The sequence below is a fragment of the Equus asinus genome, chromosome 7, assembly GCF_041296235.1.
Source record: "Equus asinus isolate D_3611 breed Donkey chromosome 7, EquAss-T2T_v2, whole genome shotgun sequence".
Lineage (NCBI taxonomy): Eukaryota > Metazoa > Chordata > Mammalia > Perissodactyla > Equidae > Equus > Equus asinus.
In genome coordinates, this window is record NC_091796.1 from 37,786,322 (window position 1) to 37,808,073 (window position 21,752).

General features: G+C 39.1%; 1 protein-coding gene across 1 annotated transcript; it reads left to right on the forward strand.

Moving 5' to 3' along the window:
• The first annotated feature begins 89 nt into the window (after positions 1-89).
• Positions 90-19,206, forward strand: SLC39A6 (solute carrier family 39 member 6). The gene is made up of 10 exons (XM_014829295.3): positions 90-400; positions 2,080-2,814; positions 4,270-4,453; positions 5,240-5,409; positions 6,715-6,933; positions 12,233-12,338; positions 14,177-14,554; positions 15,767-15,847; positions 16,955-17,145; positions 17,959-19,206. The coding sequence occupies exons 2-10, from the start codon at positions 2,089-2,091 to the stop codon at positions 18,109-18,111; spliced, it is 2,208 nt and encodes a 735-aa protein (XP_014684781.1). The 5' UTR covers positions 90-400; positions 2,080-2,088; the 3' UTR covers positions 18,112-19,206.
• Positions 19,207-21,752: the final 2,546 nt, after the last annotated feature.

Genomic DNA, 21,752 nt, shown 5'->3' on the forward strand with positions numbered 1-21,752 from the left:
GCTCCAGGAAAAGGCCCCCAGGTGGTCTCACGCTCCGGCGCCGGCGAACAGGCGGACACGCGGATCCGCCTGCCGGGGACCAGGTCCCGGACGGCACTGCGCATGCCCCGCAGCCACGGCCGGCGGAGGCGGTGGTTCCAGGCGGCGCGCTGCGCGCGGCGGCAATTAGTAATTGTCCTCCTGCTCCCGGGAAGCGAGGGCGCGTGGGGCGCGGCTTCGCGGTGGCTGAGTGGCGGTACCCCGGGCCGAGGGGCAGCTGGGCCGATGAGACCGCCGCTTTTCGGGGCCCTGTAGAGGTTGCTCAAAGAGAGAAGCACGGACCGGTTCCGAGCTCTCCGGACCGCCCGCGGGGAACAACCTGCGCGCGGGGCCGAGGGAGGGACGGCGAGGCCGCGGAGAGGTGAGTCCCGCAGGTCCGGGAGGGGGCGGCGTAGAGGGGAGCCCCGCGGGCCGGGGAGGCCGGACTTCTCAGTTTGGGGTGCACAGATGGGCTTCGGGGACTTTCTGAGAAAGCTGTCCGCCCTGTTCATCTCACATTCAAAGAAGGTACTGTCGTGTTGAAAAATAAAAAGCCCTTAGAAGCAGTTTTGTGCCCTCTTTCTCGTTTTCTCCACCCGCCCCTTTCTCCAGGCCTTTGTCCTTCGGCTTTCTTTTTTCTTCCAACACACGCTGACTTGCAGGCAAGGAGATCGGGCGGCAAATCGGCGACCGCCCTAAGCATCCTCTCTGGAGAAAGGCTCTGAGCTGCATGGAGCTGCTCCCTGAGTCAACCGTCTGTGCTTGTCCCCACCCAGCCCGCTCCTTGCCTCTCTCCTTCGAATGGTTTCTTAATGGTTCTCTTGCCTGTTAACTGAATTCCCAAAACTTCAGGCCCCGAAGATTCTTGTTTGAGGAGTCTAGCCTTTTAGTAGTTATATGTTTACATTTTCCACTCCTGCCAGTATGATAAGCAGCAATTGTACAACACATGACGGTTTATGGAGCACTTCCACATGCATTCGTTCATGCGGTTTCTTCAGTCACCCTGTAAAATAGGTATTACCAGCTTTTCCTGGTCCAAGGCAGAACAGCTGAAAGTGGTAGAGCTTGTTGCCCCTAGCTCTTGTCTCGCTCCAGAACCTGACCTTTCTGTCTTTCACAGAAGGCCGATGAGTTTGGTCACGATCACCATCTATGGTGCTAGATGTCTGCTGGGTCCTGAGATATCAGTCTGTCTGCTTATCTGGACTATACCTTCCTCTGCTTAACTAAATTCTGTTTTTCAAGGCTCAGCTCCATTCCTAACTCCTCTTTGGAGCATAAGCCTTTGGTTCCAAACAGTACTGTGTGGATGAGTGGTAGTGTATGATAAAATTTTCATTGGTTTATAGCAACGTTAGAACGAGGTAGGTTTTTTTGAAATTTAATTACTTAACGAACTACTACGCGGTTATTCAAATGAATGAGATCAATCTATATATGTATTGACATGGAAAGGTGTCATATGTTGAGTAGGAAAAAAGATCCCATTTGTGTCGTTAAAGTGGATATCAACTTGAGTATTCGTAGAAAATATCCTGAGGGATACACAAGAAACTGACAAGTGGGATGGGTGAAAGGAGACTTAAATTGATTTGTGTACAGTTTAAGAAAATATTTTAAATGTGAATTATTCTGAGTTTGTCATTTCTACTTTTTTTGATGTTAAAAGATTGTTTTATCAAATGATAATGGTGGTGGTGGTGGTAGTTGGGTTTCGTTTGCTTTTGAATCACTGTTCTGAACACAAGAAGTTGCCAGTATGGCTGTCGCCACACGGATCTCTCCAGTCTGTGAATTACTGTTGCTTTTACAGCACTAATTGCAGAGTCTCTTGGCACTCAACTGTTCTCCAGTGGTTTCACGTGTTTTAGCAATGCAAGGGTAGAGCCTAGGATTCTAGTTCTCTGTATTTTCATAGCACTGAGCACACTACACATCACACTAAATGATACTCTAAAACCTTGATCATTTGACTAGACATCAATTTTCAGCATGAGATTTCTTAATTAAAATTGTTTTAGAAGTGAAGGCAAGAATTTTTTTTTCTGTCTCCTCTAGGAAGTTGCAATGGCAAGGAATTTATCTGTAATCTTGATCCTGACCTTCACCTTGTCAGTCACAAGTCCACTTCATGAACTAGAACCAGCAACTGCTTTCCCTCAGACCACTGAGAAAGTTATTCCAAATTGGGAATCTGGCATTAATGTTGACTTGGCAGTTACCACACGACAGCATCATCTACAGCAGCTTTTCCGTCGCTATGGAGAAAATAATTCCTTGTCAGTTGAAGGGTTCAGAAAATTGCTTCAAAATATAGGCATAGATAAAATTAAGAGAATCCATATACACCATGACCACGAGCATCACTCTGACCATGATCATCACTCTCACCATAATCATGCTGCTTCCAGTAAAAGTAATCGGAAAGGTCTTTGTCCAGACCGTGACTTGGAGAGTTCAGGTAAAGATCTTAGAAACACCCAGGGGAAAGGATCTCACCGATCAGAACATGCCAATGCTAGAAGGAATGTTTTCATCAAAGATGGTGTTGCTGCTAGTGAAGTGACCTCAACTGTATATAACGCTGTCTCTGAAGGAACTCACTTTCTAGAGACAACAGAAACTCCAAAACCCGGAAAACTTCTCTCCAAAGACGTGAGCAGTTCCACTCCACCCAGTATCACAGGAAAAAGCCGGATGAGCCGGCCGGCTAGTAGGAAAACGAATGACTCTGTGAGTGAGCCCAGAAAAGGCTTTATGTATTCCAGAAACACAAATGAGAATACTCAGGAGGTAAGATGAGTGCTGTTTATTATTTTAATCAATAGGCCTGCTTGTCTGTCCTGTCAGTGCCATTCTGTATCTAGTTGTACAGAGTTTAAAAATAAAATGGCGAGGAAAAGGGAATTTCTGCTTTCTCATCAAAGCACTTGGCCCAAAGTGTCCCTACTATGTTGTCAACATTCCTGATAGAAAACTCGAGAGGTAGTTCTTTGGTGAGAATAGTGCTGCTTGCTAAAACTATCTTCTAATGTAGAATTTAAAATAAGTATAGAAAGCAGATATGAGGATTATTTTTGGAGAAAGTCTTATATTTGGAGAAAGGTGAATATTAATAAAAAATAGAAAACAGGTTAAAAAAGCAGGAGTTAGAATCCATGTTTTAGGGAAAGGGGGAGTTGAAGGGGCTGAAGAACGCAAGAAGAACAGTGTTACCTCCTTGGCAGAGGGATCACAATGACTTGTGGAGTGATAGAAATCGGAGCAGCTGCTAAGAACAACATGATAGACAAATGAAAGGTGTGGGCAGTAAGGTTCTGAGTTCATGTGTTTTTTCTAGACTAGACTTCCAGACTTACACAGTTTGCCTTGGCTGAGAGATATCAAGAACAAGGAATTACTTGGTATAAGTTAATAAACAAAACTTAAGTACTTCATTCAAACCATCACATGACTGTACTAATTCTGGGATAATCCTACTAATAGTCATTCCCATAGCAACACCAGTGATGAAGTTTGTTCTGAGTAGTATTGGCCAGGCATTGTGGGAGTTTAAAATAACTTTACAAAAGATGAGAAACAGGTACTACCACCAATTTTGGGGGGAGAAGGGGAGCTTAGATTACCCAGAGGAGATTCTCTTCAAACTAAGCTTGTCCTCTAATTAAATTGTTGAAACAACTGCCTGCTGGTACAGGTTTGTTTTATTAACCAGGCTTGCCCTCCACCGCAGTAATCTACATAATTTCACATTCTCTCATTGTAGAGTATTATTTTGCCAGGTATGTAGACAGAACAGAGCTAAGTTTTGCAAGTATGATCATTGCTGGAAGAGTGACGAGTCTCGGGCTTGTTTGGGCCAGGTTAACACAGCATTAGAACTAAAAGAACGTATTTCTCAATCTCTAATGAACCCCATTTCGAAATTAAAGCTCATTTCCTTAAGAGGTTTATACGATGAATTAACAGGCTTGTGAATGTCTGTTCATCCTCAGGCTTATTCTACTTGAGGCTTTCTCCCAAGAAGAAATAGAGGAGGTGGGATTCCACCATTGTGACATAGTATCTCCAGGTATCTTGAAGCAAGTTCCAAAGTACTCCAAATGAAAGTGGATTGTAATTTGCTTTAACTTAAAAAAAGCAAAGAAGTAGCTTCATTAAGGAAAGAGTGTTGTGTCATCAAACAGCTCTTTTGGATTCTCTAATGGGCATGCCTTTTGGTGATTTTCACTGATTTGTTTCCTTCAGTGTTTCAACGCGTCAAAGCTGCTCACGTCTCATGGCATGGGCATCCAGGTCCCGCTGAATGCAACAGAGTTCAACTACCTCTGCCCAGCCATCATCAATCAAATTGATGCCAGATCGTGTCTGATTCATACAACAAGTGAAAAGAAAGCCGAAATCCCTCCAAAGACCTATTCTTTACAAATAGGTAGAATTGCCTTTTTTTATGTAAAAATATTTTTCAATAGATAGACTTTTGTTGTACTTTTCCTTATATTTACATCAACCTGTTCATTTTTCAGCATAATTCCAAGTATATCATCTTAATTGTTCTCTGCCTTAAATGTGAAGAACCAAGTGTGTTAGCCTTACCCTAAAATAAATAAATAAATAAACAAACTTAGATTGCAACTTGTCTGAGGTCATCCTACAGGAGGAGGAAGGTCAGAGTTAGTTTCTGCTGTTTAGGAGCTTAATTCTGGTATGTCGCAATTAATAGATGAAACTAGGGTAAGCTCTGCTTTGCGTAGAGCTGCATTCCTCTAAAACTATAGTGAAGAAATAATTGCTTTTACTGAGGAAATTATTGAATTCCTGGTTTCCTTCTCTTTCTTTCTTCCTTCCTCCCTCCTTCCCCCCTTTCCTCCTCTCCTCTTTCTCTTCTCTTTCATAATTTAGCTGCTATGGGAGTCTGAAAGCTGAGTTCCCACGTGAGCCAGAGATCGTCCTTGGTAACCATTTTTTCCCCCCTTTCACTCCCATCTGGAGAATCTTCCGCTAGACTTGTGCTCTTCACCTGGAAGGTTCAGTCATGTTGTTCATTTGAGCTAGCAACAGGTTTCTCGGTAATTGCTCTGTTACCACAGTCCTCCTTCACTGAGTTTGTATTTCTTTAGCTTCCCTTCTTTTATAAGTTGCTTTATGCTACTCCAAAGTCACTCTTTTAAAGTTTATCAATTGAAAGATTTTTCTTTTACTGTGTTTTGTTTGACAGCCTGGGTTGGTGGCTTTATAGCCATTTCCATCATCAGTTTCCTGTCTTTGCTGGGTGTTATCTTAGTGCCACTCATGAATCGGGTGTTTTTCAAATTTCTCCTAAGTTTCCTTGTGGCATTGGCTGTTGGGACATTGAGTGGTGATGCTTTTTTACACCTTCTTCCACATGTAAGTATGGTAATTTGTCCTGTTAGTGTATTTTATTATTCAACATTGAAAAAATACATATTTTTTTGGTTTGTACTAGAATTCTTTGTGTCAATATTTATAAAAGGTTAGAAATTTAGTTTAGAGGAACTGATTTTAAAATATATTTGGTAACTGAAAGCTGTATTTTTGTGTTAGGTCTTAATACATGGGTTTTATTTTCCTTTTCTCTTTGAGGGAATTTACTAAATACAGCCTAATTTAACTTCTTGGAGCCCAGTTAATAAAAGGAGACAAATTCTGCGTGGATATTATTACTATGACAGACTGCCACAGTGTGAATTATCTGCTTACATGTTAGTGTGATTACCACAGAAATGAAAAATGTGACTATGTACCAAAAAAAACTTGTTTTTCTTCAGAGTTGAATTTATGTATGGATTTAGAGATTTACACTTGTGACACAAGTAAATTCTTAAATAAAACAAGTTTGGTAAAGTTTATTTAATATTTCCATTAAATGTTTGAAATAGGGGCTCAGGCAGAATATATTTGGATCTCGTTTTTTAAGTTTCCCTTAGAGGTTTTTAGGTAAGTGGGAAAAAGAAATCACTCTATTCCTGGAGCCCTGCATACCTCATCGTGTTCCATTCTGTAGTGAAAAACTATTTTGCTAGGATAAGCTCCCTGACCGCCAGATGGCAGATGGTCAAGAACACGTGCTTCTTGAAGCGGCATGTGCATGGGTGTACCCTATGACATACTCCCCTCCCCCAATCTCACCTCAATTCGTGTGCTCCACTCTCGATTCCCTAACTTGCAGTGGCAAGAGTTCCTACCACACTCACTGCAGGCTGCTGGAGTGGTGCACCTGGATCTTGGGTACCTGCTGGGCCCCTTTACACAGACTGGGCTTCTTGTAAGCACACTGACAACACTGGTATGAGCTTTTCAGTTGGGAGAATAAGCAGTAGACACTACATGCCTGTTAAGTCTGGCCGTCCCTTTTATTTGTGGCCATGGTAATTTGTCAACATTGAAAATGCCCACTACCTATATATCATGAGAGTCCTTGGGGAATGCCTCTGTCTTAACACTAAACGTATCCACTCTAAGTGCCTTAGTACATTATACATGTTAAGCTTTAGATAGCTAGCTGCCTGCAGGCCATTTTATTTTTAACATCCTAAACTTCCCCTCAGCTCTCAAGTATCCCATTAATTGCCTAATTCTGAATGGTTTCAATTTGACCTTATTATCTTAGCCAGTTCTTCTGACATGTATGAAACTACTGAATTTATAAAATATGTATTGTTTTTCCTTTAGTCTCATGCAAGTCACCACCATAGTCACAGCCATGAAGAACCAGCAATGGAAATGAAGAGAGGGCCACTTTTCAGTCATCTGTCCTCTCAAAACATAGAAGAAAGTACCTATTTTGATTCCACGTGGAAGGGTTTGACAGCTCTAGGAGGCTTGTATTTCATGTTTCTTGTTGAACACGTACTCACATTGATCAAGCAATTTAAAGATAAGAAGAAAAAGGTAAGAAAAAGTACTGAGTACTTACTATGCATCAGACATTCGTTAGAGTAGTTCTCTAGCTAGACTGTTAACACAGCTTGTCCAGAGTGTATGATCTTCATTTGAGGTGGAGTTCAGTACCCTTGAGATAGTTTTTGCTCCCAGAGGCATTCATGGAGAGCAGTTCTGTATCTTGATAACCCTGGAGTTTTCTGTCTTCAGTATTCCCTTCAAACTCATGAGAGGGTAGGAACTGAAGGATCAGCGTCTATATAAATGACCAAGCAAGGCACAATTAGGGCCTTGAAGATCAGAAGCATCGTAATTATGGTCTTAGCAGCGGCAGTGGTTTCACGGGTGTATCTTATCCCCAAACTCATTGAACTGTGTACGTTAAATATGTACAGCTTTTTATATATCAATCATACCTCAGTGAAGTGGGCTTTTTTTAAAAAAAAAAAAAGCATCATGGATACACTGTTGACATTCATTGGTAGTTACGATTAACTTTAAATTATTCACCCAGTAGCTGACCATTCTGTTGTCTTTCAAAGGATATATCACTTTCACAGACTTGCCCTTTGCAAATTGCCACCAGAAAATATTATGAAGCCGAACAGTAGGCTCTTTATTTCTGATAAAAATAGCCCTTGAGTCACCCGTGGTTATCTGCCTCTTCTAATCTGATATGACCGGGCAAGTCAGTCATAAGACTGTCCTGGTGGGGACTCTTTAACAATGACATGTACACATCTTGGACATTTTAATTTACTAAAATATTCATACACTCATATTCTGGTCATTCAGTGTTGACCAAGATTTTCTTTGAGTAGGTGTTCTGTATGATCATTTTTTTTCTATAGCCTTGCTGCTTCATGTACAATTTCCAATTTTGGTTTCTCTAAAATTGACCAAGAGGTTACACACTTATAAAGCTATTTTGAGGGTAGAGTCTAGATTGTGGAAATTTTAAAAATTTTATGCAGTGGTTACCTTATATAATTTGATAGACTTTGTTTTTTAGCAACTGGCCCTTGAATCTCTCAAAAGCAGCCAACTTAAGTTTTCATAGGAGTAACTATTCTCACCATCATTTCATAGTTTGAGCAATATGTAATTAAATTGTGCAATTACAGTAACAAGTATAACTGGCGTGAAGAGGTTTGAAAACTAACATAGTTGATTCTTGGTGAACATGGAGCTCATGGTGGGAAACAAGTACATGTGTGAACAGGAGAGTAGCCTCCTCCTCCATCCTATGAATATTTACCCTTATGGGTTTTGCATCCACTAAAATCTCAAGTCGCAGGGCTGGCCCAGTGGCGCAGTGGTTAAGTTCACACGTTCCACTTCAGCGGCCCGGGGCTCGCTGGTTGGGATCCTGGGTGTGGATCTACGCACCACTTGGCAAGCCATGCTGTGGCAGGCATCCCACACATAAAGTAGAGGAAGATGGCACAGATGTTAGCTCAGGGCCAGTCTTCCTCATTCAAAAAAAAAAAAAAGAGGAAGATTGGTGGCAGTTGTTAGCTCAGGGCTAATCTTCCTCAAAAAAAAAAAAACACCTCAAGTGGCAACATTTGAACCTTCTCTTTACTGGACCTAACTTTAGAGGGAAGAAGTGAAATAAGAATAGCTTATTCATTCTGAATCCAGGAAGTCATCTTCCATGTTCCCATTGTCTCAGCTGCTTTTCTTGGACTGGTTTGAGAATATATCCTACTTCTTTATGTTCTTTGGAATTATTCTTATTGTAAAAAAACATGATCATTTATAGTTTTTTTTGGGGGGGAAGGTTGGAAGTTTGTTTGTTTTACTATGTTTCTGGTTGAAATGCCATAATTTATTTAACATTCTAATTTCAATTTAGTTTTCAAATTTTACTGTAAAATAGCTTTTCTTTAATCTGGCACTCTATCACATGGGACTCTAAGAGGTAGGCTCTCTGTTATCTAATACAGAATAGGCTCTTTTTCAAACTCTAGATTATAACTCTTAGTGAGCTGTGAAATCAATCTGTGTCATGACTGGTGTTTTTAAATGCAACAGTAATATTACAGTATATTACAGTGTATATGTTACATATATTACTGTGGGTTGTAGTCAAAGAAATTTGATAATCTCTGTTCTAAAAGACTTTCTGCTGGAATGAAAGCTCTTAAGAACCAGGACCTTTCTGTCTTTTTTAGTGCTATATCTCCAATGCCTAGAATAGCATCTGGCACATAATAGATGATTGGTAAATATTTTTTGAATGTATAAAAAACTTTAAACAGGGGCTGGCCCCGTGGCCGAGTGGTTAAGTTCGTGCGCTCCGCTGCAGGCGGCCCAGTGTTTCGCTAGTTCGAATCCTGGGCGCGGACATGGCACTGCTCATCAAACCACGCTGAGGCAGCGTCCCACATGCCACAACTAGAAGGACCCACAACGAAGAATACACAACTATGTACCGGGGGGCTTTGGGGAGAAAAAGGAAAAAATAAAATCTTTAAAAAAAAAAAAAAAAAAAAAACTTTAAACAGAAAATAAGCATAATTTCTAGAGAAAGATTTCCCACAGGAGTTTTGTGAACATTACATGTTCTCTTCCTTTTTAGAATATATTGAGTATCTTTTGTCAAGGGCATCCAGATCTTAGTGTTACTTATTTAAAAGTTTTTAATCTCGTTTGGTTCTCTCAAAAAGAAAAAAGACTGTTCATTATACAGTGAGTGTTAGGAGCTCTCCAGCCTCGTAACAGAACATTTTACTTAGGATTTTCCTTAAGACATCCATCGTGCACCCCTGGGAGAGTCTATATATCTTAGCTTTAAGTCATCTGCCATACATGTCAATTTGAAATCTCTCTATTCAAATTAGGGTTACATCTCATATTTGATATAGATAGACCTTTATAACAAGTTCAACCTCAAACTTTCTTTCTACCAGTGAAGGTTATTGCTCATGCTAGAAATCTGAGCATCATCTATAACGTCTCCCTCATCCTCATATTCAACCTAGTTTTATTAAATATATCCAGGGTCTTCCCATTTCTGTCCATTTTCCTTGCTATCATTCTAGCCCAAGCCATGCTTATCTCCCACCTGAGTGACGGCAGTTACCTCCAAACTGGGGTGTCTACCTTATTTAGTTTTTGTCTTCCAATTCAGAGTAGAGCAGAGCAGGCAGAGTAATTTATTTAAGTGAAAATCTGATGAGGTTGTATACCACAACTTAAATCCTTTCTTCAGTGACTTCTCACTGCTTTTAGGACAAAGTCCACAACTCTTAACTTGGTTTGCCTCGTCTGGTCTCCTCCAGCTGCCCAGCCTTATCTCTAGCTGCTTGTGTCTGACCTACTAGGCCCCAACCATCTTGAACTTCTTTCAGTTCCAGGAGGGGGCTGGCCCTTTCCTGCTTTAGGGCCCTCCCACAGGCCATTCTTCAGGCCTGGAATAATACTTCCACCTCTCCACACACATACCCACCCCCACTCCCCACCCCGCCCTTCCCCAGCAAACTCCTGCTTATCCTTAGGTCTTGGTATAAATATCCCTTTCTCAAGGAAACCTGTCCTGGGACTTAGTTCTTGTTATACACTCTCATAGCACTCTGTTTTTCCTTTGTAAAATGTATCAAAAATTGCAATCAAAGAATTGTGTATTCGCTATGTCTATAAAGCCTCCCTTGCTGTAGGTGATAAGTTCCATGAAAGCAGAGACCATGTGTATCTTGTTTTACATTGTATTGCCGGCAAAATAATCAATAACCATTCTCTAGATAAGAGAGATAAGGTGAGTTTTACTTGAGCCAGGGTGAGGATTATAACCCAGGAAGGCAGTTTCCACAAAGGAAGAAAGTGGTCTGGAGAACGATGGTTTTCAGAACACTCTTATTCCTTTTTAGAACAAAGAACATACATTAAACACACCCAGGATACATGTTCATCAAAGTTTCAAAGAGGTATTCAGTTGCAAATTAGCAGGTCTGCATGACCCTGATTGCAGAGGTGGAAGGAGGGACTAATACAGGCGTTACCAAATAGGGCATTACCAATAGGGTGTAGGAGGGGACGTATGCATTCTTAAGAGGGTGCGTTCTTTCATGGTTAAAGCAGATGTACAGTGTATTTTTGATAGGCTGTAAGTCAGTCTTCTTTAGTTCAAGCCAAGTCAATTTTGAACCAGAACTTACCCCATATACCTCAATATGTGAAAATCTCCTGTCAGAATGAAAGAATTGGTTAAACTATAAGTTCTAAAGAGAGTCCTTGCCCAACAAGAAATAAAGCATCAACTAAAGTGATTTAAAATACCCTGAATTGGTTTATTTTCACAAATATTTAAGTACTTTCTCTATTTGAGGCATTATTCTAGGGGTAGGTATAAGTATTTGTGTGCTTGCCTTTAAAAACTCTTACAAGCTAAGAATGTACAGATATTTTATATGCTGTTAGAACTAGAATGAAATCTCAGCTATGGGGGTGATTGTTTAAGCCATATTCAAAGGTATGCAAATAGGAAATCTATTATTTGTGTGACAGTTTTCACCATTTTGAATACTATCTTCTATATAAGTAAAGAAGACACAGGCACCATTGTTCAAACAGTGACCTTGATGCCTGAGCTCAGAGATAGGGACAGTATCTCAGGCATGGTATTCAGGTGATTAAAAAATTCAAGGCTAACTAATAGAGATTTGTTTAAAAAGAGAAAGCTTGTTAATGGTGTTTTATTATAGGAAAAGTATTTTAGTTTTAATAACAAATACATGGTCAGTGTCACAGTATAGTTTTATATTATAAAAAGTATGGGGTTTTAGTGTCCAAAAGAGGGATGGAGAAAACCAAGCAGTTGGTTAGCAGATCACAAAATGCCTCTAGCTGGTTCTAAATTAATAACCTGAGGCAGGGCTCAATTTTAATGTATGTGTGAGTCACCCAGGGATCTAGTTAAAATCCCTGCTCTGATTCATTAGGTCTAAGCTGTGGCCTGAAATTGTTCATTTCTAACCAGCTCCCAGGGAATGCTGTGTTGCTTATATAAGATCGCACTTAGAGTGGATGGCCTAGGGGACGTTCAGAAAGATGAACATGTGATTTTTCTACTTTTCACCTTATTGAGGCATTGATGCTTCGCCTTTCTGGACAGTTATTATGCCTAATACACACTACTAGATGCTGTGCAAGTTAAGTACAGGCCCTGCCCTTAATAAAATGGCTTTTATGCCAATAGAGGTCTGTTACTCTGTTGTCTTTTTATCTTTTGCTTAACTGTTTATTTAAAGCTGTACACATAAGCAAATCAACTATTTTAAAATACTGCTTTTCCTTGTTATTTTAGAATCAGAAAAAACCTGAAAATGATGATGACGTGGAGATTAAGAAGCAGTTGTCCAAGTATGAATCTCAACTTTCAACAAATGAGGAGAAAGTGGATGCAGATGATCGTAAGTCCTGATGAGTCTGAGACCTGGAGGGAGTTCGTTGCTCTTTGATTTGCAGGCAGCTTGGACTGTCTGGAAGAGATGGGGCCATGTCCCCCCCTTTTTTTAAAAAAAAAATATCTGCTACTTTTTCTTTTAAATTGCCAGGGAGTAGGTTGTTTCTATGTATACTTACTTTCTCTTTCTATAGACCTTTTTTTATTTTGAGCTAAATTCAGGCTTACAGAAAAGTTTCAATAATAATACAAAGAACTCCTGTCCCTTTCCTTTATTCCTCAGTTATTTTACCTACATTTATCATTCTCTTTCTTTGTGTACACATGCACACACTTTTTCTCCTAAACTGTTTGAGAGTAAGTCACAGACATGTTTCTTCTTTATCCCTAAATACTTCAGTATATGTTTCCTAAAAGAAAGGACATTCTCTTACATAACCACAGTTCAATTACTGAAATCAGGAAATTAGTGCTGATACAATGCCATTATGAGTCTGCAGACCTTATTCGTGTTTTTCCGATTGTCTTTAAAATTCGTTTATATTCCCTCCTCCCACAAAAGAAAAAAATTGGTCCAGAGTACAATCCAGGATCAAATGTTGCATCTAGTTACCCCTCATTTTAGGTTTGTCTAATTTTTTTTTTGTAATTAGATTGATTAGTTTTGGCAAGAATTAGCACAAAGTGTCATTGTATCCTTTTTAGTGACATGGTGTGCCACCCAACATGATGCTCTTTGTCATATGCTGGTGGCGTTAATTTAGATCGCTTGGCTAAGGTTGTGTCTACCATGTTTCTCCACTGTAAAGTTACTATTTTTTCTGTAACTTGACTGTTAGCTTGGCATTTCTTGTGGACAGATTCAGTTAAGATTAAAATTTTAAACCAAACTCTTCACCAGGACCCCTGGAATCTTCCCTTCCTTATACATGTATTTCCTTAGTAGGTGGCTCCCTTCCCACAAGAGCCTAAGTTGCTTGATGGCAGAGACTTCGTCATGCTTCCTTCTATCCACAGTGCCAGGCAGGGTGCCTGGGCCAGAGTAGGTGCTCAGTAGATAGTTGCTGACAGGGGAGGGAGAAGACCTTATTTTTACTACTGCCTGTGTGTAAGATTCCCTGTCCACCTTTTGTTGTCCAACATGCTGTTTTTGTCTAAAGGCCAAGTAAAATGCTCTTGCTCTTCTTCCTGCATCTATTCTCTCTTTAACCTTTCTAATGGACTCCACTGAAATACATAATGATGAGAGGACATAGCTGCTCTAGAAGTGGACCACAGTGTCAGGACTGCTCCCAAGAAAAGTGATACCAGTGAACAAGGCAAAGAAAAAACACAATCGTATTGTTGCACTTTACTTTTCTTTGCACGGTGGTTTTTGGTGATGATAGTATTTCACATTCTTCTGTTTTTCCTTGAATTTTGCCCTCAAAAAAGAGGAAGTCAGACAACAGGATTATGCATATTTTTAATTTCTGATTTTCAGTATCTTTCTTAAATATTGTTCTAAAATAAGTATATGCTTCTTTTATAATCAGGAAAAAAGTCATCTTTTAAAATGTAGGGAGGCAGAAGAAATTAAGGGAGGATCTGGGGGGTAGCTAGGGAAAGTTCAATTTAAAATCTATTCCTAATATGAGATCATTTAATTTCTAAAATTCATTAAAACCTATTGATGTTTTTCATTAATAATACTCTAATGTTTAGTTCTGCGGGTGTATGTGAGAGAGTCACCATGCTTTAAGATCTTTTTTGACTTGAATTGTCAGTGGGAACGTTTGAAATGTGTCCAAGCACATTAACACAGCTTTCTGTCTCTGTCCCAATGTCCTTTATGTTTATACCTAGGACCTGAAGGCTATTTACGAGCAGACTCACAAGAGCCCTCCCACTTTGATTCTCAACAGCCAGCAATCTTGGAAGAAGAAGAGGTCATGATAGCTCATGCTCATCCACAAGAAGTCTACAATGAATATGTACCCAGAGGGTGCAAGAATAAATGCCATTCGCATTTCCATGATACACTCGGCCAGTCAGACGATCTCATTCACCACCATCATGATTACCATCATATTCTCCATCACCACCACCACCAAAACCACCACCCCCACAGTCATAGTCAGCGCTATTCTCGGGAGGAGCTGAAAGATGCTGGCATCGCCACATTGGCCTGGATGGTGATAATGGGCGACGGCCTGCACAATTTCAGCGATGGCCTAGCGATTGGTATACATCTACATATTTGCCCCTTGTTGGTTAACTCTGAAAATGACACATTAAACTACCAGTCCAATTTTGACAAAGAATAGGTTGGTTTTGATAAGGTTACTAATTTCTAAGATTATCAAAATATTATTTCTTCCTTGGCTACTTTGACAATGATGTACTTGATAAATGTTAGATAAGATTAAGTGCTCTACCTAGCCCATTACCTAAAATTGTAGTATCAAAATTTGTTTTAATTTGCAAGGTCTTAAGATCAGGCTCTGAACTGTATGGAGCATGTGTTATTTTTTTCGCCCTATGCATTTAAATTCGCTTATCTGCAATATGAACAGTATTTATTAAGGTAAAAGAATCTTTTCCATTATCTTTTATGCTAAAGGAATCTTTGTATGTCTGATAAGTTCACTTACCAATCTCCAAAGAAGAACTATAGAATTTTTGCTATTAAATTATTACACCACAATTGAGAGATAATAGAATACTTACAAATCTTAGAAGGAAGGAACTGGAAGGAACCATGGGAATAATTACAGATTAGGCAGCTGAGGCCTGGCGTGAGGAACCACTTGCCCAAGGAGCAGTGCTGTTTTGAAGCCCAGCTGTGATGAGGCCAGCTCATCACAGCTTGGTTCCCTGGGAGCCTGGTGCTCTTCCTCCTCTATTGTGCACAGCATAAATGACAAAGGAGGATGTGCAAATGCTCAGTTATGGTTTAGAAGCAATCAGTTATATAATGTGTTAGCTGGAGAGGAGCGGTTTGTCTTAGACTCTTCTTATGAGACAGTGAAAGAATGAATGTAAACAAGCCTAATTACATAGTGGATTCTTCCAAGACCAATGAAACATATTTGTACTCTTGACTGCTAAGTTTTTTCCTAAACTTTTTGTATCAGCTTATTTTATGTTTTTAAATAAGTGTTTTATATAGTAGCAATTACTTCTCAGGTTTGTATAAGATTATCTAATCACTCTAAGGCATATTGGAACTTTCCCTTTCTCAATCATATCTACTTGTGCCCCTTTGGGAAATTTAAACCTAATTGAATGTAATCTAAGGCTATAAAGAAGATACAGAGTGCAGTTGGGAAAGTTCTGTTTATTCACAACCAGAATGTAGTTTATTTCTTTTACCTCATTTTTATGCTCGTAGGATTTAAAACAAAACAAAACAAAATAATGTAGCCAAACTTTTTGTGGTTGATTTTTACACAGGTGCTGCCTTTACTGAAGGTTTATCAAGTGGTTTAAGTACTTCTGTTGCCGTGTTTTGTCACGAGTTGCCTCATGAACTAGGTAAGAGAACCATATAAATAGTATTTTCCAGGTGGATGAAGTGTCCTGGTTTCACTGGCTTTTGCTAACGATAGTAGTTCCCGCAAGCCTCCTCCTGACTTTTATGCCTTCTTGTACATCTGCTAACCTAGCGAGCCTTCTTTTCTTACTGAGCACAAGTTTGTTTCCAGCCAGAATTTTGACTCTGAGTACAGTTACATGATTACCTGTGTGGGGTTGCCAAAGAAGTACCTGGGGCCCCGCTCTCATCCTCTTCCCCTACCAAATATCTTCTACCAGCATCCTGGTGACATCAGTGGGTCATTATCTTCATACACACAATATAAGACCACAGGAATCAAAGGAATCATCTTCCATTATCAGAGAGAGGTTGGCAAAGAGAATCTCATTGGAGTTGAAGGAAAGGGAAGTTGATGAATTGCATTTTGAACGTTTTTCTTCTCTGTCACCAGGACTTAAAACCTTCCAAGAATTGTTTTGGATCCCAGTCCATGTCCTTGTTTTTCTTCCTATAGACACATATTCACACACACCTGTGATGCCATTTTCACTTTTGTTGCTTAGCATGTGTTCTGCCATTCAGAAGGCCTCCCACCTGTCTGCTCAGTGCCTGTAATCCTCAGCATCTGGTTTATGTTTCACATTCTCAATCCTTCATGCTCCATGAAGCCTCTCCTAACTATTCCCATCTTAATTTACCTCTTTTTCTCCTTTTTATAAATAGTACATTATACTCTTTAGCTCTTAATTACATATTGCGTTTGTCATTTGCTGATCGTTTCATGTGTGTTCTTCACCCTCCTTTTGTGGCCAACCGTAAGCTCCTTGAAGACAGTGCAAGAGTGCGATCGTAGATTCGTGGTATTTATCATTTGTTGACAAAGTGGAAGGCTCACAAAAAACTAGATGAAAAAATATCGTAGTTTGTAGAGCTTTTAGGGTGATTTACACTGCTTAATACTGTTGTCCCTGGGTAAGTCTTAATTTCACTTCTTTTTTTTTTTGCAAAAAAATTGGAGAATTTCTTGAATCTGGGAAATCTCTTGGGTATGTGTCTTAAAAATGATTTTTCAATTACTTTATCCCCTTTTCTGTTTTCTGTTAAAGGTGACTTTGCTGTTTTACTAAAGGCTGGCATGACTGTTAAGCAGGCTGTTCTTTATAATGCTTTGTCAGCCATGCTGGCATATCTTGGAATGGCAACAGGAATTTTCATTGGTCATTATGCTGAAAATGTTTCTATGTGGATCTTTGCACTTACTGCTGGCTTATTCATGTATGTTGCTCTGGTTGATATGGTAAGTTTTTAAGAAATCAAATTACATTATTGACTAAGAATAAAATAGAGAAAATGTTCAGTGAAACCTCATTTTTAAAAAGGCTTTAAATTAAATGCAGTAGTGACGAGGAGTGACTCTATACTCAGCAAGGTAGCATATACAATATAGGTCCTTTAGAGTTTATCTTTTTGGATTGTTCATCACAAGAACATCTTTATCCTGCCTAATGTGTATCAGGATTCACAGAAATATCTACCCCCTTTCAAAGTGTTTTTTTGAGAGTAGAATCTCAGTAATCAGGCATTGAATTGTGCATAGATTTGTAGGAAACCTAGCACAAGCCACATGTTGTTGGCATGCTGTGTGTACTTCAGAATGCTTAAAAGTTCCTTATTAATGGACAAAGGAGTCACATCTTTTTGTCACCCAAGTCCACATAACAATCCTAGCCAATCTAATTGCTAAAATTTTATTTTATGTAGTGTAAGTTTCCATGTCTTTGAACTTCAGGTAAGCCACATGTTATATTCAGTTCAGATACAGGCAGTAAATGAAGCAGGGTAGTCAGCTCCCCGTTTTACAGTGGAGCAGATTGGACCGATGTGAATTTTGACTTGCTGAGAAGACCATGAATAATCATTGTTAATTAAACTGCTAGGAAATGCTGTGTGACATTATTAGCTAGCATCAATATGTATGTGGTCATGTTTTAAGGCATTCACTCAGTATATCCAGCTACATATAAAGCTAATATTCTCTCTTGCAAATTCTTCTAAAAACTAATCTGTGGTTCTGAAAACTTAAAGGTTGCTCTTTTTTTTCTCCTTTAAGGTACCTGAGATGCTGCATAATGATGCTAGTGACCATGGATGTAGCCGCTGGGGATATTTCTTTTTACAGAATGCTGGGATTCTTTTGGGTTTTGGAATTATGTTGCTTATTTCCATATTTGAACATAAAATTGTGTTTCGTATAAATTTCTAATAGGGTATAGATGCTAGAGTAGCTTAAAAAACATTGATGTTTATAGTTTGAATAGGTCATAGGGAGATGAGAGTTTGTACCCTGTGGTATGCAGCATTTAAGGTTAGTGGATTTTGTGATTTTTGTATTGGATATTGCCATTTATTATGCTCATAAGGTCAGTTATGGTGGTAACATAAAGATACGTTTTTATATTTAAGTTATTCTATTTTGGGAATATAAGCTATATGTGCAATTTACCAGTTTTACCAGTTTATTGTATAAACACGAGATTTGGCATGACATGTTCTCTATATTTCAGGAAAATGTCTTTAATGCTTTTTCTTAGATCTAATTTAATACAGTAATTCCCATGCTGGATTTTAGGCCTCTGAACAACTGCTGGTGTTTAGGAGTCAGAACACGCACGAAGCCTAAGATACCCATAAAGCTTGAACTGAATTTAACCTAAGAATGAGGAGAAAAAGACAAGAATCTGTAAGAATTAAGAAGGCATAGATTTCTTACAAAAAAATCACAAAACTGGTTATAAAATAGAAGGGGAAAATTTAGATTTAAATTAAAAAGGCGATTAGTATAGAGTACATTCATAAACCTTTTTCTCAGAGTGTTAATGTTCCCGTAAAACCACAGTGAGCACTTTTTAGTAATTTAGGTGTACATTTAACTTTGTATAATGGGGAAGTCTAAATATATTTAATGAATTCAAGCAATATATCACTTGACCAAGAAATTGGAATTTTAAAATATTTGTGTGGAGATATCCATGTGAGTATGAGTAAGTTTCTCTATTTCCAGAAGACTTGGATATCCCCAAGTTGTGTATCACCCGAGGTTATGTGATTGGATGTCTGGTTATGCGGTTTACCAAATGTGAGCGTATTAGAACTTTGAGATATATAAGGACATTAAAACCACACTGGGTATAACTTAATTACTTGGATTCAGAAAGTACTTTCGTCTCTTTCAGTGCTTCAGTATTGTCATTGTGAGCAATTGTCATTTTTATATATAGTACTTTAGACATACTAGGGCTGTTTGTGGCGTTCTCTAGATGTTGCTTTTCTACAAAATAAATTCCCCATGTCACCTTGATATTGGATGTCTGATTTTTTTTTTAATCATCTTGACCATTTTTAAGTTTACAGTTTAGTAGTTTTGAGTATATTCACATTGTTGTACAATGGATCTTCAGAACTTTTTCACCTTACAGAACTGAAACTCTATACCCATTAAAAAAAAAAAAACTCATTTCCTCCTCCCCACAGTCCCTGGTAACCACCATTCTACTTTCTGTTTCTATGAATTTGAGATATCTGATTTTCTTAAGTACAATCCAGATTATAGTATTTATATCATTGTATTGGGTGGCTTTATTCAGTTTTAAACTCTTTATCCTAAAGGGCATTTCCACAAATATCGGTACACAGTTTGTTCCAAGCTGTCTCTAACTTTTTCCTTCCCCTAACAACCAGAGCCTTAAGCGTGAGAAGATCCAATATCCTACATTCTATAGAGAATCAGAAAAAATTGGACGAGACCCTGCACCCCACTAAGGCCTACTGAGAGACAATTGGACCAGCATGTCTATTCTCCAAACCAAGTGAAAGGGATGGATGTGGGTAACAAGACAATTACTTGGATTGGGGGTGCGTGAAAGGATGAGATGAGGCATCTCATTCTCTGGCTGAATGATTACTCTGCTTCAAAAGCCCACAGACCTACCCTGTTGTCACTGCTAGATCAGTGCAAGATAAGGAGGTTCTGAAATAGCTGGAAATGTTCTTCGAGTTTGGGGAACACAGACTTGTACCTACTTTTTTTACAGAGATTCTGAAGGTGGAACGTGTGCTGACAAGTCCACAAAACAGGACGAATAGGAATAATAGTTCCCACGCCAGTTTTGAACCCGTTAGTGGATATGTGGAGGATTTAAGTAGTTAGTTCCCATGCAGGAGCTGTAGAATATGGACCAAAAGCTGATCCTTTAGGGGTAAAAAACTTACCAGACAGATAGTTAAAGAAAAAGCACAAATAAATAATATCTTGAATGAAAAAGGAAACAGAGAGATAGAGTAGTTTCAAGAAATTATAAAAGCAGACTATATATTTGAGAACTTGATGGATTAATTTTTTGGAAAAATATAAATGGTCGCTCAAGAAAAAAAATAGAAAGTAAATTACTGTTAAAAGAAAATGATCACCACTTCAAAATTCTCCCTTTCCTCCTCCAAAACAAGACACTTTACTGTGAGTTTTACCAAAACTTCAACACATAAATTTCCAGCTTATCCAAGTAGTTTCTGGGATTAGGACAAAAGAATGTTCAAGGGCTGGCCCGGTGGCGCAGTAGTTAAGTTGGCACGTTTTGCTTCAGCGGCCCGGGGTTTGCCGGTTCAGATCCTGGGTGCAGACATGGCACCGCTCGGCAAGCCATGCTGTGATGGGCATCCCACATATAAAGAGGAAGGTGGGCACAGATGTTAGCTCAGAGCCAGTCTTCCTCAGCAAAAAGAGGAGGATTAACAGCAGATGTTAGCTCAGGGCTAATCTTCCTCAAAAAAAAAGAAGAAAAGAATGTTCATCATGTTAATTGAGGTTAGTGTAACCTTGATATAAAACCAAGTTGGGAAAGGCAATCTGCCTTGGACCCTAAGACTCCGTATACGTTCTTGCTAGTTATGTCAAGAACGTAAGTCCCTGACCACTTTGCTAGGGCCATTTATCAGTGAGTCTTTAAGGTTTGAGACAACGATCAAGCCTTGTATAAGAGAGGTGAATTCCCCAAGCCCAACTGGTACACAAACTCACAGCATGTGCAGAATCCATCTGAGACCTTTCACTTTGCTTCTGTGGGATTTCAGAGTCAAGAGGTCCTGATGGAAATGATACTCATGCTACTTGCTATGCAGTAAGCAATAAAGTCCTTTGTGTTCCAGAAGTCTCATGTCTTACTGCTGTTAGCCATGAAACAGTTATAGGCTAACTTGCAGCTTCTAAATTGGGTAAAATCCCAGACCCTCACAAAACCTCAGAGGATAGTATAGGAAAAGCAAAAATGAATATAAATACAGGAATCCTAAATAGAAAATCAAACTCGGCAGTATATAACACGATCAAGTAAGGTGGTCCTAGAAACGCAAGAATGGTTCATCAGAAAACCCATTATAATAACATACCATGTGAACAGATTAAAGAGAAAAAAAGCTTAGAATCATAATTGCATCAGAAATTTAATAAAATAATCAGGATTAAAGAAAAACTTTAGTATATTAAAAATAGAAGGCAATTTTTAGTATTCAGGAAGTCTATTAAAAACTTGTCTCCTTGAATCTTCCCATCCTAGGAGGTGAAGGGTTTAAGAAAGAGTAGCAAGGGAGAGGAGGGGAAGTGTGCAGAGAGAGAGGAACTGATGTAGACCAGAAAGAGAAACTACAACTCCAAAAATGGAGTGGAGCTTGAACCTCCCATGTAAAATGTAGTGGACATTAAGGTGGCAAACTGCCACAGTTCCATAGCTGTCACCATAAGCACTATGTCATTGATAGCTGGAAAGGATTTTTTCCTTTTTTTAAAAAATGTAAAATATACATAAAATTTACCATTTTAACCATTTTTAAATGTACAGTTCAGTGGTATTA